Here is a 19,423-nt window from a genome sequence, read left to right as displayed (position 1 = left end):
AGTTCCATTCTAGTATGTGCGTGTGTGTGTGTGTGTGTATGTGTGTGTGTGTGTGTGTATATGTGTGTGTGTGTGTGTGTGTGTGTGTGTGTGTCTCGCTTTCAAATTTGGCTTTACACTAACCTAAAGTTCCATTCTAGTATGTGCGTGTGTGTGTGTGTGTGTATGTGTGTGTGTGTGTGTGTATATGTGTGTGTGTGTGTGTGTATGTGTGTGTGTGTGTGTGTATATGTGTGTGTGTGTGTGGGTATGTGTGCGTGTCCTTCACACAGTCGGCTTCACACCTACCTGACTTTCTCGGCGGTCTGCACGGCGGGCAGCTGCACGGTGACCATGCCGTCGGAGTTGGTCTTGCCCACGAGGTTGGGCTTGGTGCGGAGGATGTCCGGCGCCGTCATGGCCGTGACGCGGTGCTGCAGCCCGCCAGCGCTGTTGCCGCGGTTCGTGAGCAGGAAGGAGTACTGCGTCTCCGGCTGCAGCTTGGTGATCAGCTTCTGCGTGAGGCGGCCGTCCACCTCCGCGCTCTGCCCGTTGTCGTACAGGATCTGCGGAGGGAGGGATGGAGGGAGGAAGGAAGGGAGGGATGGAGGGAGGAATGGAGGGAGGGATGGAGGGAGGAAGGGATGGATAGAGGGATGTATGGAGGGAGGGAAGGAGGAAGGGAGGGAGGGATGGATGGATGGATTTAGGGATGGATGGATGAAGGAAGGGAGGAATGGAGGGATGGATGGAGGGATGTATGGAGGGAGGGATGGATGGAGGGATGGATGGAGGGAGGGAGGGAGGACCATGCAGCGAATGCTCAGGGTTACAGTGTACAGATCCAGGATCCATGCCAACTGGCTGAAAACTATGGTCTACTGTCCAAAACTATGAACTATTCCTGTACAATATATAAACTATTTCTGTACAATGCAACTGTCAAATGCACCTCCACACAGAGGACATTATAAAGTTATAAATATATATACATTTTACATTTTAATTTAAATAAATATACTAAGTGCATCGAGTGCCTCTTCTGTTACTTTGACTTTGCTTGCTGCTTTACATATTAAGTATGGGCTTTGCTGCTGACGCCCACTGCTGCACAGCATCTGGTTATAAGCTTAGAGAAGTCATAGGCCTGGGAGTGTGTGTGTGTGTGTGTGTGTGTGTGTGTGTGTGTGTGTGTGTGTGTGTGTGAGAAGACTATATATCTACATAACTAGGGGGGATGCATCATGTTTAGGAAAAGTCAATTTTGACCTGTGCTAAATATTTGTCAAATGACATTGCTAGTTTGATTGGATTTCCACATTTAAATGCGTAGCAAACTGTGTCTAAGTCCCTCAATCTATGAAGTCCTGCTATTATTCTAGTCTTCATTTTTAATAAAACAGAGTTGACACCAAAAGTATGGATGCATTATAATTGAATTAATTGAATGTAAGAATGCCAGCTGTGGGCCTAAGGCAAGATTAGAGATGTTCCTGCATTTCTGGATATATGAACTGAGCTGTGGGTTCCCAAAAAAAAAAGAGTTGTAAGAAATATTCGCCCTACCACTCAGCCGAAACTTGGCCGATTCATTAACCGTGATCATTCTGACTTAATAATGATTAGTGATGTACAATAACATAGTAGAAAGATAAAACACTCTAAAATTGTACTTCTACATGTTCTGCGAATGTCATTCTGTTTCTAACTTCAATCTAAACCCCAATCATTTGAAAGGGCGCATCTACAAAACGTTATGACCTTCATAACAAGTCTTTAGCTAATCTTTAACACAATGCTAATGCTAACAAAATGATACGCAGACATTTCCCGAGCTTCCACACTTCCATGTACCGCACCTCCGTGCTACTTCCCTCACCGTGAACGGCTGCGCTGGATTGTAGTTGTCAGGAATCTCCCAGGTCAGCAGAACAGAGGTCTTCGTGGCAGCTTTCACATGGAAATTTTTTGCAAACACTGCTAAAAAAAAGGGGGTGTGGATGATTTAGACACAAGGGCGTGGGGTGTGGGTTGGGGGAGGGGGAAAGCACAAACATGCCTCTCACTGTACTGCTGGCTTCCTTGGTTGGTTAGATTTACCCCGAGCCTTACCTGTGCCACGAACTCTCATCCACAAACTCTCATCCAGGCCTGTCACCTCACGGTGTCTACCTCTTACTGACTTCCTTACCTTGAGAAGGCCAGCAGCTGTCTGGTGTTTTTGGATCCAACTGACTGGACTTTAAGACTTTTACCAAGGCTGCATAGTTACTTGTGTTTTTATCGTTACGATTGCTTGGAATACACACAACGAAAAACTGAGACAAACGCATTTTATAACAGAGCTAGTTGTTGCGCCATCTTGGTTCACAACCCTAACCCTTCCTTAATGAAGCTGTTGAACTGAAATGAATCACAGACAGTTGAAGAAGGACATGTTATCGTGGTGGTGAGAGAGAGGAGAAAGAGGGCTGAGACCATTATTTTGTCAGTTCAAAGGAGGTGTGCACGTGTCACAGGAGGTGTGCACGTGTCAAAGGAGGTGTGCACGTGGGCGTTTTGTTTTGTTTTTTGGTTCTGCTCTGGGAAGGGAAAAGGGGGGTGGTAGCTCTGCAGCTGGGAAGATGGGGGGAACTTCCTACCTTGATCCACGGGCTGTGTTCTGAACTGCACACTGGGGCTATACGGCCCTGGGCCCTTGCTGGTGAAGGCACACATTTTGATATCGTACGTAGTGTCGGCCCGCAGGCCGTCCAGCGTGACGACCGACTCGGGCGCCTTGATGAAGAGCTCGGAGGGGCTCTGCGGGCTGTTGATGTCCTTGTACTGCAGCGCGTACCTCACGATGGCGCCGTTACGCTCGGCCAGCAGCACGGGCTGCCAGCTCACCTGAATGGTGGTGGCGGTGGCCGCCTCGGCCGCGATGGCCTGCGGGTAGCCGCTGGGCACGTCCTCGGTCGTGCTGATCTCTTTGACCGTCTCCTCGCCGAAGCCCACCTTGTTGCGGGCGGACAGGCGGAAGATGTAGGAGGCGCCCTTGTGAATTTCTTTGGTAGTGTAGTGGTTCTCGCGCTCGGGGAACTCGATGACGGTCAGGGGCTCCACGTCCTTGCGGCCGAAGCGGAGTCGGTAGCCCAGGAGCGTGCCGTGGGTATTGGGCGGCGGGTGCCACTGGAGCAGGGCCGTGCCCATGTTGGTGGCGCTCACCATAAGTCGCGGGCGCTCAGGAACTGGGGGAGCGGAGATTAGAACAAAAAGAAATTCAGTTCATGGAATATGTGAACAAATAAATACAAGAAATGAATAAAAACTGCAGGACAATGATTGTGAAAGATGTCAAAAAGAGAGAAAAGCCTCAACAAAATATTGGGTTATTAATAGTGGGTATTTTCCTTTACAGCTAGACTGTGGATGCATTTGCTGTTTCTGTCATGTCTGCTAAGTATACATCCTATCTGTTTGAGTAGTGTGTACAATGGCCAGGGTCACACAGAAAGGTTCAATGACTTATTCTCTCGCTGTAATTACAGAGCTCGCAATACTAAGATGGTTTTGGTGGAGCCAACTGAGATTACTTCAGCGGCTCTCAAGGTCATTAAGCATGATGACACCAATCAAATCTCCTTCTCTTTCACCTCCTGAAGGCGTCAATGAAAACAATGCTCTTCACCCAGCCGTTCCTTTCTTACTGAGCAGCGCAGGAACAAAAACACCACACCCACCGTGTCCATTTAGCGATTTTCTTCTATATCCTTCTGGCCAGTCTCTGACACTAACTTCCATTAGCCCCTCTCTCTCTCTCTCCCTCTCTGTGAACATTTTGATGTCATTGTGCTCCCTGAGTGGAATTGCTGTCATAATTGAGAAAACGATTAAAGCAGCTGTCTAATATTGGCTCTGTGGGTGTGTGGGTGTGTGGGTGTGTGTGTGTGCGGGGGACAGCAGGGACAATGCTCAGCTGGACATACTAATTGCAGATCCAAGGGAGAGTGGTCAATAGTGGCAATGTGTCAGATAAAAGGGTCATGTTTATGTCCTGTCCTCTAAGTCCAATTTAGAACACTTTAATAAAGAGGTTTGTGGCGATCGACAAGCAATGTGGCTTTAAAAGTGCATTGCATTATGGGATGACAAAGTCCCTACCCTTCGTTTTAAAAAGGGTGAATGAATGGGAGTCTATTGAATCCCCACATACAAACCTGCAGAAAAGTAATAGCTGAAATTTAGCAAATGTTTAGTATATTTATCTCTCTTTCTCTCTGTCAGGGGATTTATCTCAGGAATGTACTGATCTATTAACATGAAAGTGGTGGCTCCACAGTGACATTCAGAGGGGAGTTGGGGCGGTAAGATAAATAATAATAACAAAAAAACAACAACAACAGATTAGGCTGGGTGTCCTACCTGCACCCATGGTGGTCACCAGTTTGGGCTTGCTGCGGGCCCCGTCCCCCTTGGTGGTGTAGGCTGCCACGGTGACGGAGTACGTGGTCTCTGCCAGCAGGTCAATGAGGACCATCTCCTATGAAACACAGGCAAGGTGAGGAGGGGACTTATAATGAATGTGTGTGTGTGCGTGTGTGCGTGTCTGTATGTGCGACTGTGTGTGTGGTGTGTGTGTGTGTGTGTGTGTGTGTGTGTGTGTGTGTGTGTGTGTGTGTGTGTGGTGTGCGTGTGTCCATGAACATTTTTTATTTGTATTTTCTTGCATTTGTAATGTGACTGTGTTTCTGTTGTACATATGCCGTGCATGTGGTTATCATGAGTGTTCACTGCTGGTACAGTTCTGTACATGTAAGCAGACACAGGACAGCATAATATCTGTTTGTGAGAGTGTTTGTGTGTGTTTGTGTGTGTGTGTGTGTGTGTGTGCGTGTGTGTGTGTGTGTGTGTGCATGTGTATGTGTGTGCGCGTGTGTGTTTGTACATAAGTGTATATGTGTGTGTATGCATATGTAGCAAGGGTTTCATCACAAGGAGCGTTTAGCATGCACTTCAAACAGTGTAGCTATTTTCACCTCCATGTGCACAAAGACAGGCACGCCCTTGTGTCATTCACACACGTAACTTACTCAAGACCCTACACAATCTACTTCCAAAGAGGTCTCGCAAACAGCCTGTGGCATACACATGTCAGGTTCACAAAACCTAGCTACTGAAACCCTGGGGTGGGTGTTTTTTTTCTCCTTAAAATGAGAGGAAGCTAGTGTTCTCCTCTCGACCTCTTACTGTTGATTGACCCACTGGGCTGGATAATTCACGGAGCCTCTCGTTTTTAGTGTGTTTGTGTTGGTCAGCTAAAAGAACAAAGCTGTACAAACAACTACTGAAGCTGCCATGCTGACTGAAGTTGTGTTAGTTTGCTCTTGTTGTTTTTACAGAAAAAGTAAAGACTGAAGGCTTATAACTCACTGAGAGAGGATAGAGAGCACAGTGATAGATGGTGTGAACATGCAATATGTTGCGTGTGTGTGTATGTGTGTGTGTGTGTGTGTGTGTGTGTGTGTGTGTGTGTATGTGTGTGTGTGTGAGAGTGTGTATGTGTGTGTGTGTGTGTGTGTGTGTGTGTGTGTGTGTATGAGTGTGTATGTGTGTGTGTGTGTGTGTGTGTGTGTGTGTGTGTGTGTGTGTGTGTGTGTGTGAGAGAGAGAGAGTGTGTGTCTGTGTATGAATGAGGACCACACGGAAACAAACATCCATGGTTACTTACATGTTCGGTGGAATCGTCATATTCCCACTGACCATGATCGGACAGGTGGAGCAGAACGGGGGAGATAAAAGAGAGATAAAAAAAAGAAAAGAAAAGAAAAACAAAACACAAGCTAAGTTACAAGATCACTAAGAGAAAGAGAAACAAAGTAGAGTTCAAGATAAACTGAGACAGAAACAGGAAGAGACTGTTGTTACTTTGTAGCGGTCCAGTTTCACAAAAAAGGAGTAAAGTGTTTGGTCATAGGTTACACTGTGCTTAATAACTCAAATTTTTCCTCGAGCGTTCATTAAAAAAAAGGTCTAATTCAAGGTTTTTCTAAGACTTGCTCCTAAACATATAGAGCGCCTTGAGACAATTGTATTGTTTCGGCGCTATATGAATAATATTAAATAGAATTCAATATTTACAAATAAATGAAATGACAGAAAACAGCTTTTTTATTGTGCATATGGCCCATTACTGTTGAGAAGACTTCATTTCCATTCCACATTGAGCATTACTATGCAAGAACAGACTGGTAGAGAACAGCCCGCAAAAAAAGCAATATTCGAGATGATGCGTATCTGTGCATGTCTTTCCAGCCTAATTTGTCCCATCCCCTGTAAAATGCAATCAAGCTCTGTTCAGTGACATGAGCAGATTCAGTCACGTTTCCCATTTTTCTGCATTTACATCATGTCGATGTGGCCGCCCAGGTGACAGCTCAAGGTAATGGGAACGTCCACCGGCATTCATATCAGAGGCGCTTGCCATCACCCAACACTTTAGTTCCATTTCCCACCCCATCCCAAAGAAATAGAAAGAAACTCCTGTCTCTCACAGTTCAATATGTGCAAAGCGAACATCGATTTTTATTTAATTTCCCTCCCTCAACCACCACACACATTCAATTTTCTTTTTTTTTTCTTTCTCCTTCTACATCTTTAATCAAAGAAGTAACTTTTTAGCCCCAATGGTGAGATTAGCAAGGGACCTCTATCACGGATAAGGCTACAAACAGCAGCTAACAAAAGAAGAAAACCAAGAAAAAAAAACAAAGCCAGACACAAGAAGAGAAGAGAGAGAGAAGCCCGCCATGGGAGAGAAACCTACCTGAGCATCGTCTATCAGGATGTCCTTGATAATTGGCTGCCCCATGGCCTCCCCATTTAGCATCCTGACATAGTGCACCTGGTACCCGCGGATCTGCCCGTGCTGCCTGTTGGGCACTGGCGAGCGCCACATCACTTTTATTGACGTGGAGTTGACAGGCTCCACCTCGACTTTGCGAGGCGGGCCACTGGGAACTGGAGGGAACCATGAAGGGATAGAAGACAAAAAAGGTCAGGATTACAGAGCACGCGCCCCACCCTACACCCCCTTCCTGGCGCCCCAACTCCCAAGAGCAAAATGCTGCAGTGAAAAGGGAAAAGTAAAAAATAGCTACAAAAGTGTAACAGGTACTGTATGACATTGATATTTCAACAATGGCAAGGAAAAAAAAAGTATACAACCCCCAAAAATAGTCTTACCACTGACTCATTTTTTTTTTTTTTGCTTTTGCAAGACATTAAAAATGGTAGTGGTGGATTAAAAACATGGAATAAAAAATGTAATATTTAAAAGAGACAAAAAGGAGCCAAAATGGAGGTGCTTCAAAAAAGTTTTGAAGCACCATCGAAGAATTTTTGGCTATGAGGCGTTTTGGAGTAAAAAGTGAAACAAAAAATTGATTTAAAAAAAGTGGAAAAAAAATGCTACCATGGGCCATTCCTTCCAGTGTGTATGTTTCCCACTGTCGCCTAACTTGGCACGTTTCTGAAGCAAGTTTCAAACAGTCAAATTTGCGAATGTCTAGCAAGAAAAAAAGCAAAATTTCTTCATAAAAAAATTCTTTGGGAAAAAAAAGCTTCAAAAATGACAGTTGGGAGAGTTTGGAAGACTTTAAGGCCAGAGCCAGATATTGGTTGGGGATAAATGCCATTCATGTTGAAACTGACTTCTTCAATGACAGCACTGATAGTTAAAAAAAGTCTCAAAAATTGTGTTTCCAAAAAAAGCTCTCTATATACAGGTCTAGGGTGTGGGTTAGTACCTACTGAGCTTAGATATGAGTAGTACTGTTAGAAGTGGAAGTAGAAGGGGATTTATGTTAAAAGAGGGGTTTGCTGAGGAAGGTGTTGGGTTGGGCATAAGACTGGCAGAGAGAGGGGGTTAAGTGCTGTTAGCTGTATTTGGAAAAGAAGCTGGGGCAGGTTGGCAGAGGGGGCAGGTTGGCAGAGGGGGCAGGCAGGTGAGCGGCACATACCATCCTCCTCGGTGCGGATGAGCTGCGGCAAGCTTTCGGGGCCCGGTCCCACGTCCGTGTGGGCCGTCACGGTCACGCGGTACTCTGTCCATTTTTCCAAGTTTTCCAGGAGGTACTGGGTGGTTTCCGGGGGTATGTCCGAGATTTGTCGCGTGGCCGTGTCCTCTCCCTCCGTGGCGGAGTACTGGACCGCGTACTTGGTAATGATTCCGTTCTGAAGTTCCGTGGGTGGTGGCTGCCAACTTACCAGAATGTTGGTGGAGCCCTGGCTAGAGCACTTGACCTCCTGAGGCGGAGCTGAGGGCTCTGATTGGAGGGTTGGGGTTGATTCCAGCAAGGGGTTGTCATTTGATTGGATGAGCCATTTTCGAGTTGGTTCGGTGTAAATATTTGATTTTTTTTCAAGGTGGGATTCACAAGGGGGTTGAAGTTGCAGTTTTTTTTTTGTGTTGTTGATTTTTGTGGTAAGGATGGTAGTGGGAACGAACGAACACAAAGAAAAAAAAGGAGAAGGGAAAATAAATGGATAATAAAAATGAAGACAAAACACAAGGACCAAACACATGTTTTAAGCAAAATGGTGTGTGACAAAAAACAAGGTTTCACATATTAAGATGGAGAGAAATGTCAAAGACCAACAACTTGGATTTCCAATGGAGATAAACAGAAGAAACTCACAGGTTGAAAATGTATGGATGGGATGAAACCTTCACCTACCTTTGTTAATTTAGGTTTCTTTATATGTAAATTCTCCTATATATTACTATGCTATACTAGACATGATTCATCAAATACCCTGCAATGATCTAACTTCACATAATTCTAAATAAACCCATTAGTTACTACTGTAAATGTATAACCAGAAAATAAATAACATTAATATAATCCTTATTGTAACCCAAATCAAGTAAAAACAAATATTGTTTGAATTTAAATCATATCAAATTCTTCAAGCATTTATCCAAGCAGTTACCATCAATCCAAAATCATAAAGGTTGATGTTATCAGCTCGATTAGAGTTGAAAATGTTGTATATGCTCACCAACCTTTCCGAAGCCTGTTGGTTTGTGGTAAAAGCCTGATAGCTCGACAGAGACTGCTCCGAGGAAGCAAGACTGAAGTGTAACACTCTCAATGCAACACCATGCAAATGCTTGGCTTGGCTCACTTGGTTGTGTCACATTCCCACTACGGTTCATACTGTTAGCATACTGTTAGCATATTGCATGGGCTTTACCTACCGCCATCTTGAAAACTTGACTGTTGGATCTACTTCTGATACTTACCCGTCCTCTATCACCTTTGCCTTACCAAGGACACCAGATTTATATTCAAAGTGTGAATAAAGTCAAAATATAAATGACTGGCTTGAAAAGGATCTTTGTAGATTAACATATTTTGGCCACTAATTGTAATTTCCGTATGTCCTAGGTATAAATCTGAGGTCCTTTTTGTGCAATATTTTGGGTTACAGCTACTGCATTTGCATTTGAGCTTGCCACAACTATTTACATGGTTTCCTTTTGACACCAAGAGACCCGGGAAAGAGAGTCCCCCTGTTTATTACAGCACTACGGCACAATCTCACTCCATTACTGCAGTCCCTTTGAATAGATGCAGAAAGCCCAATCGCAATATGCGAGCAGAGTATTGTGGCTGACATTGGATGTCAAAAGACAAGGTTTTTTTTGTGATGGGCTGCTTTCGCCCTTTCCCTAATCACATGGAAGAGTGTTGGATCATTGTGAGAACCCAAATGAATAATTCAAGGCTTTATTATTGGTCCGTGTCAAAGATCTAACTTGTCAAAAGCAGAGGCTGCCGACTAGCAAAGTTGGAGTAAATGAGGTGACCTTGTCGATTGACTTTTCCTCGCCACGGCCACAGGCGGAGTCCGCACACCCTGCTCGGAATGAACGTGGAGTGCGGTGCCGTTTGACCTTCAAACGCTTGGGTTTGGCCCAAGACGCTTCAAAGCGATTCCATTTTCGAAAACACTAGCCCGAGTGCTGCGGTATCATCGTCTCTATATAAGGCTAAGGCAGCTTCGGGGCTCTTTAAATGCTTTCAAATATGGAACCTTGTTTTTAATATTTCTTATGTTTTATTTTGTTTGATTCTTTTTGGCACATGTTTATCTCTGTAGGTGCCTGTCTTGGGCTGCGTCTGGGCCTACGAGACGGAAGGAGACCTACGTGTCTGGGCCTACGAGACGGAAGGAGACCTACGTGTCTGGGGCGTCTCAGCTGAGATCTCGTTGGTGTAGGCTCCCACGCCGTGCTTGCTGCGTGCCGCCAGCTGGAACGTGTACGTGCTGAAGGGCTTCAGGTCCTTGAGCAGGTAGGTGGACGTGGGCTCGAAGCTCACCCTCTTCTAGAGGCAGGGGGGGAGAGACACAACAGAGGATCTCAGACAAAACATCTACAAGTGGATTAGACCCACTTTGACCCTTTGACCCACTAGACCCTTTTGTATGGATGTCTTTACTATGAGGTTAAATTCAGTATAGATGCTGGTTAAGAAATGCTTCTAGGGAGGAGGATAAATTAAAACTTTAAATTTTAAATTTAAAACTACAACCAGCACCTGAACTAGAACTACAACAACTACTTTTGCTTTGTTTGTATTGTGTATCTACCACTTAAGATATCAGATACAATGTTAATGCATAATATATGCCAAAATGTACATTTGGTCAAAACATGTCAAAAATACTTGTATTCTTTGTTTGTATGTTTGTTTACCACGGGGCTACATTCAGTATAGATGCTGGTAAATAATGGTAGGTGACAAAGGTGGGTGGGTAAATGTCATCTAAAGAGACTATTTCATTGAGTTCACAGGCTGGGTAATGGTGCTGAGAGCAAATCAATGACATGCCTCCTCTTTGTCATCCTTCTTCCTGTAGAGCAGCTCATATCCTGTGATCTGATTGTCCTGGCCGCTCTGAGACGGGGCGACCCACGACAGCAGGGCACTCGTCTCAGACTTGGCCTCGGCCTTGAAGTCCGTTGGCTGGGATGGAACTGGAATAGCAAAAAGTAAAAAATAAATAAAAAAAAAGAAGTTAGCTGAAAGGATATACAGTTTAACGGCTAACCGAATGGCTGCTGATTTTTATATATTTTTTTGTTATGAATTGAAATTCATGCTCTGTCGTTTCTCGTGAATCAAATCAGGCATTACACAAAGGCGATACTGCAGGCAGGGAAAAACTTGGCACTGTGCTGTGCTTGGAGATTACGATTGTTTACGGCTGTGGTCAAAATGAAAAGAGCCATTTATTTTTCTCAGCTCAATGAGAGTGAGAGAAAAAGAGTGATACAGAAGGAGAGAAATAGAGTGTGAAATAAAAAAAGAAGAAAGATAGTGTGAGAAAAGAAAAAGAATGAAAAGAAAGAAAGAAAGAAAATAGGGAGAGTAAAGGAGAGAGAGAAACAGAGAGAGAGAGAGGGGGAGAGAAAGAGAGAGAAATATTGGCTGTCTCCCTGCCATCAACGGAGGGACGGCCAATAGAATGACATAATTTACATCATGTGTTTTTTTATTATTTCATTGTTTCTACTTCTCCCTTCTGATGTAGTTTGTGTATACAGTGTAAAACACAACCCAAATGCTTTGGCAACACTGTACAACGTTATGGTCACGCCAGTGAAGCTTTTTCTTTTGAGTTTTGAAATATGGAGAGAGAGAGAGAGAGAGACAGGGACAGAGCGAGAGAGAGGGGCTTTTGACCTCACCTCCAGTCTTGGTGATGATCTGCAGATCTGTAGACATTGGTCCATCGCCCACGGACGTGTAGGCCAGCACCTTGATGTAGTAAGTCTTATTGGGTGTCAGGCCCTGGATGGTGAGAAAGTTGGAGGTTCGGACGATCTGCTTCTCCCACTGGTTGACGGGCTGCGTGGGGTCGCTGGTATAGTAGACTCGGTAGCCCATGATTTGCCCATTGGCCTCCTCAGGCTCGTCCCAGTGGATGATGGCAGTGGTGCCGCTCAGCATACGACCTCTGACCTGTCGGGGGGCGGTGCTGGGCGCCTGCTCGGCCGTCTTGGCCTCGATGGCGTCGCTGGACGGCCCGCGGCCGATGTTGTTGACCGCCACCACGCGGAACTCGTAGTCGGAGTATGGGCTGAGGCCGCCCACGCTGTAGCGGGTCGTGGCCACGCCGTCGATCTCCTTGTACGGGTCTTCGGAGTTCTTGGACTTGTGCTGGATGATGTAGTAGGACACGGGCTCCGGGTTGCCAGAGTCCCACGTGAGGGTGATGCTTGTCGCAGTGCGCTCCGTTACCACGGGGACGCCTGGGGGCTTGGGCAGAGCTGAAGGAGCAAAGAAAAACAAACCAAACAAGACTTAGTCAGAATCAGGGATGGTTGTCACAAATTAAAACAATTTGGGGGGGATTATTTTCACACCAACATATGGTGTGTAGGTGAACAAACATTTCCCTCACACTTAGGGATATAGATAATTGGCTACGTTTTCCACACTAAGAGGTAGAATTTAGAAAACCTGCAGTAGCTAAACTGCTGAGAGGAAACACCAACATCAAGGGCTCAAACAGCAGTCCCAGTGACATTTCTGACTGTGTGATATGCTACTGTACCATATGAACTCCATATAAACTCCATATATACCATATGAACTCCATACAAACTCCATATACCATAGAAACTCTATATATACCATATAAACTCCATAAATACCATATGAACTCCTCCAAAACATACCCACTTTCTGTCACTCAACAAAAAATGCAATCACATTATATAGGCTAAAGTGAAGCGATGTGAAACTAAACAGAACAAACCCTGCCTCTACCAAAAACACACTTTATTTAATCATTTATAAACCTCTGCTGCCTGGGTGTCCATAAAACAACACTGCCTGATAAGCCGAGCATCGCAGCTTTCCCCTTCAAGGAAACACAAAACTGCACATGCGGGAATAACATGGCGGGGCTTGCACAGTGACAGCTAAATTAGCATTCCTACATCATGTACTGTCTGTTCATTCCCGGGAGATATTTTCGTCGAAGGTCGTAGCGTGGAGCGCTCTACTTCTCAACAGAGCCAGAGCCCGAGCGAGACATACACAGAGCTACAGGCCCACCATTCATGTGCTTGCAATGGAAATGGAAAAACAGAGAGAGGAGAAGCGGGCGGCGTGTGCTAACTGCCCGCGCCATTTCCCTAACGACCGCCACAGACAGGATAGTCACGGCATCTCTCTTGTTTTAGCACCTCTTTTCAATTATTCACAGCCTTCAATTTACTGCTTTAATTTCCACAAACAGCATAATGGGCAGTGAGAGATAGCGGGGCTGTGTGTGTGCCTCAGAAGGTCATCTCGCCGTGGCTGGTTGTGGGAGCTTTGGGTGTATTTCGACGGGTGTCCCCCTCCTGTTTGGTCTCAAACAGACAGAAACACAAGATGGCGCGTGGGAATGGGAAAGGCAGAATGTTCCGGGGTTTGTCAACCGCGAAGGAGAGCGCAGAGACATTAACCTTTCATCCGAAACATGTTGATGTCATTGTAAACTATGAAAGTGATATCAAACGAACACAAAAAAAAAGCCAGACATGAATCACAGACTAAACATCTCTCCTTTTTGGTGTGCTTAGATCAGACCGCATGTGTGTTGAAAGGTAAGTGCTTCAGTTCTAATATCTGCTGCCTCTGCAGTAGCTGCTTCACACACACGGGCCCTACGCACTTGGCAGAGGCCGCTCTTCCTGAGTGGGAAAAGCCTTTTTTCATGCGTGCCAAGCTGAACCTCATAACAAATTGAGGAGACAGATGGGGGATCTGTGTAGAAACGATTGAAGTGACGGAAATGGCCTCTCCTACAGGGGCCAATCTGGTCGTGTAAAAATCTAATTCATACTAACAAAATCTAATTCATTGGTTTTTGCTACTATTTTTTTAGTCGAAGAAATCACAGAGATGTTTCACAAGCTACCTAATGGTGTGCAAAAGCCATCCAGTCATGTTAATCACATCCAGAGTGACACAATCCAGTCATGTTAATCACATCCAGAGTGACACAATCAGTTGAATCCTCAGATCTATCTGAACATCAGCTCCTCCCGTAAATCAGTAAATACCACTGGTGATGGCAACAACCTCACTTAGTCATTTACTCAAAGACCATCCAGATATGATTAGCCGTGCTATCGCTAACGCTCTTAGACATGTTCATCAATTGTCCCTATAGGAAATTATTGAAAGTATATTAAGGATCCTGTCAAAGGCTGTTCCAAGAACCAATTGATCAACTGACCAGGTTCATTTTAGAGTCTTCTAAAGCACAGAAATAACAGGTATTCACAAAATGTAACAACCTGCACATCTAGGAAGTGAAGTGAGAAATGATAAGTGTTCCAGCTGACTCAACCTGATTAATTTTCTCATACCCAGTCTTGTTTTATGATGTATTTTTATTTGGCTAGCTTACTAGCATCCCTTTTTGCTTTTACATTCTCTCCTGATGGTGGAGATCCTATGCTATCTGACCAATTCATCTTCCAACCCGAGATGGATACAAGAAGAAGAATTCACACGGGCACCTTTGACGGTGATCTGAGCCATGGCCTCGATAACACCCAGGGTGGACATGGCCACGCAGGTGTAGTTGGCCGACTGCACCACGTCGGTGAGCTCCAGCACGTTGCGGCCGATGGGCATGTCGTCCTCCGGAGTCAGGTCCTCGGAGCCCAGCATCCACTTGACGTAGGGCATGGGCGAGCCCACCGCCACGCAGGTGATGTTCACGCTGCCGCCCGGCATGATCTCGCTGTCCGTCGGAGGGATGGAGAAGCGTGGTGGGACCCGACGCACTGCCGAGAGAGAAAGCACAGCCGGCGGTGAAACAACCACGCCGGGAGGGGAGGGCAGCACCCGCCATTGCAATGAGGGTGTCAGGAAAAAAGAAAATGGAGTCATACTTTAACTGTGAACGAATAAAGTAACTCTTGAAACTCTTAATGTATAATAGTTTATAGCGTAACAGCTCCGCGTTAATAATGTTTACTAGCAAGTTGTTGTTGGAGCATTCCACTATCAAATCAGTTATACTTAGCCATGATGGTTTGGTTGATGGAGATTAAAAACATCTTTCCTTGATGCACACACACACACACACACACACACATGCACACACACACATTCACAAGATGGTCCATACCTAGAAAGGTTTTCACACCGTAACTATGCTACAAGAACACAAACACCATTACATGCAAAAAACAAGGGTGCCAGTGACACAGGCTTAGAGGACCAATCACAAACAGGTTGTGCACTGGAGGTTGGACAGCATGTCACAGTTGCTGCTGCTGACTTCCAGTTGATGTGAGGATAGCGCTCATATATATATATACATATCGTCACATCAAACACATAGAGAACAAAAATGAGCCCCCCCAGCATCACAAAGCACAGGAGGGGGAGCAACAACCCATGACAGCAACATTAAGGGAGAAAGCAACTCGTGGAAGTCGCTTCTCTGACTCGATCCAAAAAGTGGTGATATTCTCAAATGCAGAATAACTTTCGGATGTCAAAACGAACGAAAATCGACATATAATAAATTAAATCCACATTTGAAATAAATAGTACAAAATAATAAGACGGAATAATAACAAATGACGGATGATATCAAATGTACATGTAGACTAGAAGAGAGAAGATCAGATCCAGCCGGAACACGCCACTGGCATGTCTGTCATGCACATCAAGCAGGCAGGCAGACATATTTGGGGAACCAGAGAAGATGGGGAGGGAGATTGAAGGGGAGAAAATAACCACACAGAGGAGAGATTATTTTAAAAAGGAGAATACAGGGAGGTGCAAGAGAGCGAGGAGAAGAAGGGGAAAGAAAGAGAGAGAGAGAGAGAGAGAGAGAGAGAGAGAGAGAGCAGGAAGCAGGCCGCAGTCACCCGGGTTAGATTGGCAGGGTTGGGTTACAGGAAACGAATAGGGCCTGTCTATTAAAAGCCAGGGTTGCCAGGCCAGGGCCAGAGAGTGACATCACTACGGGGGATATGGACTGCAGGGCGACGACACAGAAGGAGCCAAGGCGGAGAGGAAGTCAAAATAAGGCAATGGGTAAACAAACCATAGAGGATAACCTGATGGGGGCAGCTTTGTTTATTAGTATTAGCTAGAGGAGAGGCGGTTGCCTTAGCAACAACAAAAAAGGGGGAATAAAAGGCTAGAGAACAACCAGACTGTTGGAAAGGAGAGAGTTGAATAGGAAAAGTGGAAAAGAGAGAGAGAGAGAGAGAGAGAGAGAGAGGCATTTAATCAGCCTGAAAGTGGAACTTCGCTGAGGGGAAAAGGCATAGGAAATTCAAACAACAACAACAACAACAACAACAAAAAACACTGGGAGAAATGGCTGCCAGCGGTCCTGCTTTTGGTACTCAGCATGGGGGTTCTGGGAGCTTTGGGTTCTGGGTCAGAACCCAGGTCTTTTTTTGGGTTACTCTCTCATTTATTTTACGTTTTGCCCTTGCCTGAACCACGGTGAGATTAATCACCCTAACGCTTGGTGGGTTAACCTCTGGCGCTGTTCGCGAAGAGAGAGGCTCTTTCCGAGCGGGATCGCTTTTAATTAAAATGACACGGCCTCTGCGTGCTCGCGCCTCTCACCCCGATGAGCTTTGACTAATTTCATGTCGACAGGCTTATCCTCCTCTTTCCCTTCCTTTTGTCTCGCTGAGGCGGTGTTTGTCTACGTGATGCACAGAGGACACTAGCATCTCTACAAGCATGTGTCCATATTGTTCAGTGAACTGAGAGACTTATGCTTACTTTTGGATGAAACAGGAAAAGCTGAGTTTTATTTTAATTACTGTTGATGATATAGCATTTTTTCCCTTTCCTTTGTTCCTTTTATAGAGAGAGAGAGAGAGAGAGAGAGAGAAAGAGAGAGAGAGAAAGAGGGAGAAAAAGATAACTCCCTGCATTATTAAGTACAACTTTTCTCTCCCATTTTTTTTCCTTCTCATATTTAATTAATTTCCAATTGAATCATATTCCCCAAAGACATAATGTTACCCTATTCATTTAAATATCATTACATTTGTCAAGTCTGCCGGATGACGCGGGAAATACATCATTCTTTCATTAGATTCCCATTAAGCACTTGGGAGAGGAGCCGAGAGAGAGAGAGAGAGAGAGAGAGAGAGAGAGAGAGAGGGAGACTCTTTCAGAGTGCATACTGATCAGGATGTGAGTAGATCCGTCAGCATTTAATCACAGTGGATGAGTAACACTCCTGTAATTTACAGTCAGAAACGAATGACTAGGACGAATCTCAGTAGCGTCAGCACAGTCTGATGATTTTCCATATAAATCACATATTTAGTATCTTTATATGATCTGATTACATTGATTTGTTTGGTATAGTCTAGAATCGCTAAGTGCTCATTGCCTAATTATTTGTTATGAATGCACAGTGTCTCAGATGTCTGGGGAATCAGATACAGGTCAGAGAGACATAACTTCTGACACGGATCTTTAATTATTTGCCTCCCTGGGGAGATGTGTGAAGAGACCGGAGGGAGTCAGAGCTAATCTCGACTGACGCAAAAACACTGTCCTTTATCTTCTTCCATTTTGAGATGAGGGATACTATCTGTGGGGTGCAAAAAAAGTCCGAAGACCACGCTTGTCTTATTGGGGACTCTCTGAGTAACGAAGCAGGATCACTGACAACTTTGTAGTTCTTCAAGAGGGAGAAAAGGGAGTGTGCAGCTTGTCAGCCTGAGCATAGACAGATCACCATGCAACACCCACCGACCCACCGATACTCACATTCCCAGAATGCACTCGTATAACATGCACCACTTTTTAGACAGTCAGGCATCAGAACAACATACCAGGGAAAAAAGGGCATTCTCTATGCATCAACAACAGATAGGGGGGAACAAACATACAGGGGTTATCTCTAATGATGAGAAATCATGGCAAAAAAAACGAAACGAAATGAAACGTCCAAAAAACATCAAGAAAGAAAAACACTGATGTGTGTGAAGCTGAACAAGCATACATATGTGTGGCTACATTCGTTTCATTTTTGTGAGAGACTGAGTGTGGCTCTCATGAGTTCCTGTCTAGGCAGTTTTGTTGACTTTGTTTGTTTGTTCGTTTGTTTGTTTTTGTGGTTGTTTTAGTGAGGTGGTTAGAAAGTAAAAACACACCAACCTTCTCGCAGCTCTGAGGGATGTAGGAGGGGTTGATGCAGAACAAAATGCAATGAGAAAGAGGAGAAGAACAAGGGAAACACAGAGAGAGTAAAAAAAGGCCATGTTCAAGGTGGTCACACCGCTTAGCAGTAAAGGAAAACCAAAAACATCTCTTTTCCTCTGATTGCTCAAGTGGAGGGCGAAAGAAAACACTTTTCACCATAAGGACATATTGATCAAAGATGGCTGTTCCTCCCTACACTGTCCCGAGGTCATATCTGGCTATTATAGAACTTTTTACAGATATATTTACATTTCATAATTCTGTGAATATTTACACTAAGATTATAATTCTGTCCCAGTTTGTGGATTAAATTTGTGAGGGATACTGTTGTTTTGCTTCAACTTGGTCAATTTTGTCATTGTGTTGAAATTAAGATTTATTTGATGATATATCAACCCCCTTGGTAACAAGCAGGTGTGATGATTCCAGAATTGTTTGTTAGGTTAACTGAATTAACAATGAACTGGGACAGGATCATATTGGAAATATAAGTAAATTGCATACATAAAGAAACATCTTTACTAGGCTAACTTATTAACTTTAAACTGTTAAAATATTAAATACACATGTGATATGTGGTGGAGGAGTTTGTGCAATAGCCTTCATAATAACTATGATTAAATATAATGACATGATTATCATATATCATATTAATGTCATAATCTAATTTCATTACATTGTCACAAGTCAACAATTCATAAGAAAGTTATAGAAATACTTTTAAAAGTGGCAATATTTATGGGACAATGAAGAGACAGTGATGTCTGAGGAGGCCAATGTATCTCCTCATCTAATAAAACATTTCACATTAACTTCAGTGGAAGATGTTTTCCTAGTCAAAACTGGCTCTATACCTAACCTAAGCATAAAAATGTCTGTTTATGTCAATATTGTATAATTACTATGTTTAATACTACAATTTTAAGTGTGCTTTATCAATTATATCAGACACTATCTTATTAACTTCCTTTTAAAACCTTTTTGGCAAAAAAAAAAAATGGACCGTCCATTGGAGGCAGGAAGAGAAAAAAAAAAAAAAAGAGAGAGAGAGAGAGTCAAAAGAGTTAAGACTGCTGTTGGGGAAAGACCAGGAGAGTGGCCATTGAGTTTTGGGGAATACACCCCTCAACCCTAGGCCTCAAGGTTACAGGTCAAAGGTCAAAGGTTAGGGTTAAAGGTCATTAGTC

The 19,423-nt window shown here is 44.2% G+C and overlaps 1 protein-coding gene across 32 annotated transcripts in view; it reads right to left on the bottom strand.

Moving 5' to 3' along the window:
* The window catches only part of LOC105903130 (protein tyrosine phosphatase receptor type D), a 198,734-nt gene that overhangs the window by 55,602 nt on the left and 123,709 nt on the right, over nucleotides 1-19,423 (bottom strand). For 8 of the 32 annotated variants that reach the window (XM_042710462.1, XM_031585469.2, XM_031585467.2 and 5 more), the window contains 12 exons: nucleotides 18,192-18,203; nucleotides 14,552-14,821; nucleotides 11,720-12,301; nucleotides 10,860-11,005; nucleotides 10,208-10,352; nucleotides 7,980-8,285; nucleotides 6,785-6,978; nucleotides 5,690-5,716; nucleotides 4,384-4,501; nucleotides 2,622-3,209; nucleotides 1,859-1,959; nucleotides 289-545 (listed from right to left, as the gene is read on the bottom strand). In XM_042710462.1, coding sequence (XP_042566396.1) covers nucleotides 289-545; nucleotides 1,859-1,959; nucleotides 2,622-3,209; nucleotides 4,384-4,501; nucleotides 5,690-5,716; nucleotides 6,785-6,978; nucleotides 7,980-8,285; nucleotides 10,208-10,352; nucleotides 10,860-11,005; nucleotides 11,720-12,301; nucleotides 14,552-14,821; nucleotides 18,192-18,203 — 2,746 coding nt within the window. The remainder of the gene's footprint in view (nucleotides 1-288; nucleotides 546-1,858; nucleotides 1,960-2,621; nucleotides 3,210-4,383; nucleotides 4,502-5,689; nucleotides 5,717-6,784; nucleotides 6,979-7,979; nucleotides 8,286-10,207; nucleotides 10,353-10,859; nucleotides 11,006-11,719; nucleotides 12,302-14,551; nucleotides 14,822-18,191; nucleotides 18,204-19,423) is intronic. The other 24 variants (XM_031585481.2, XM_031585485.2, XM_042710463.1 and 21 more) reach the window with 10 other exon arrangements.

This window comes from Clupea harengus, chromosome 18, assembly GCF_900700415.2.
Source record: "Clupea harengus chromosome 18, Ch_v2.0.2, whole genome shotgun sequence".
NCBI classification, from domain to species: domain Eukaryota; kingdom Metazoa; phylum Chordata; class Actinopteri; order Clupeiformes; family Clupeidae; genus Clupea; species Clupea harengus.
This window is presented reverse-complemented; position numbering and strand designations above follow the sequence as displayed.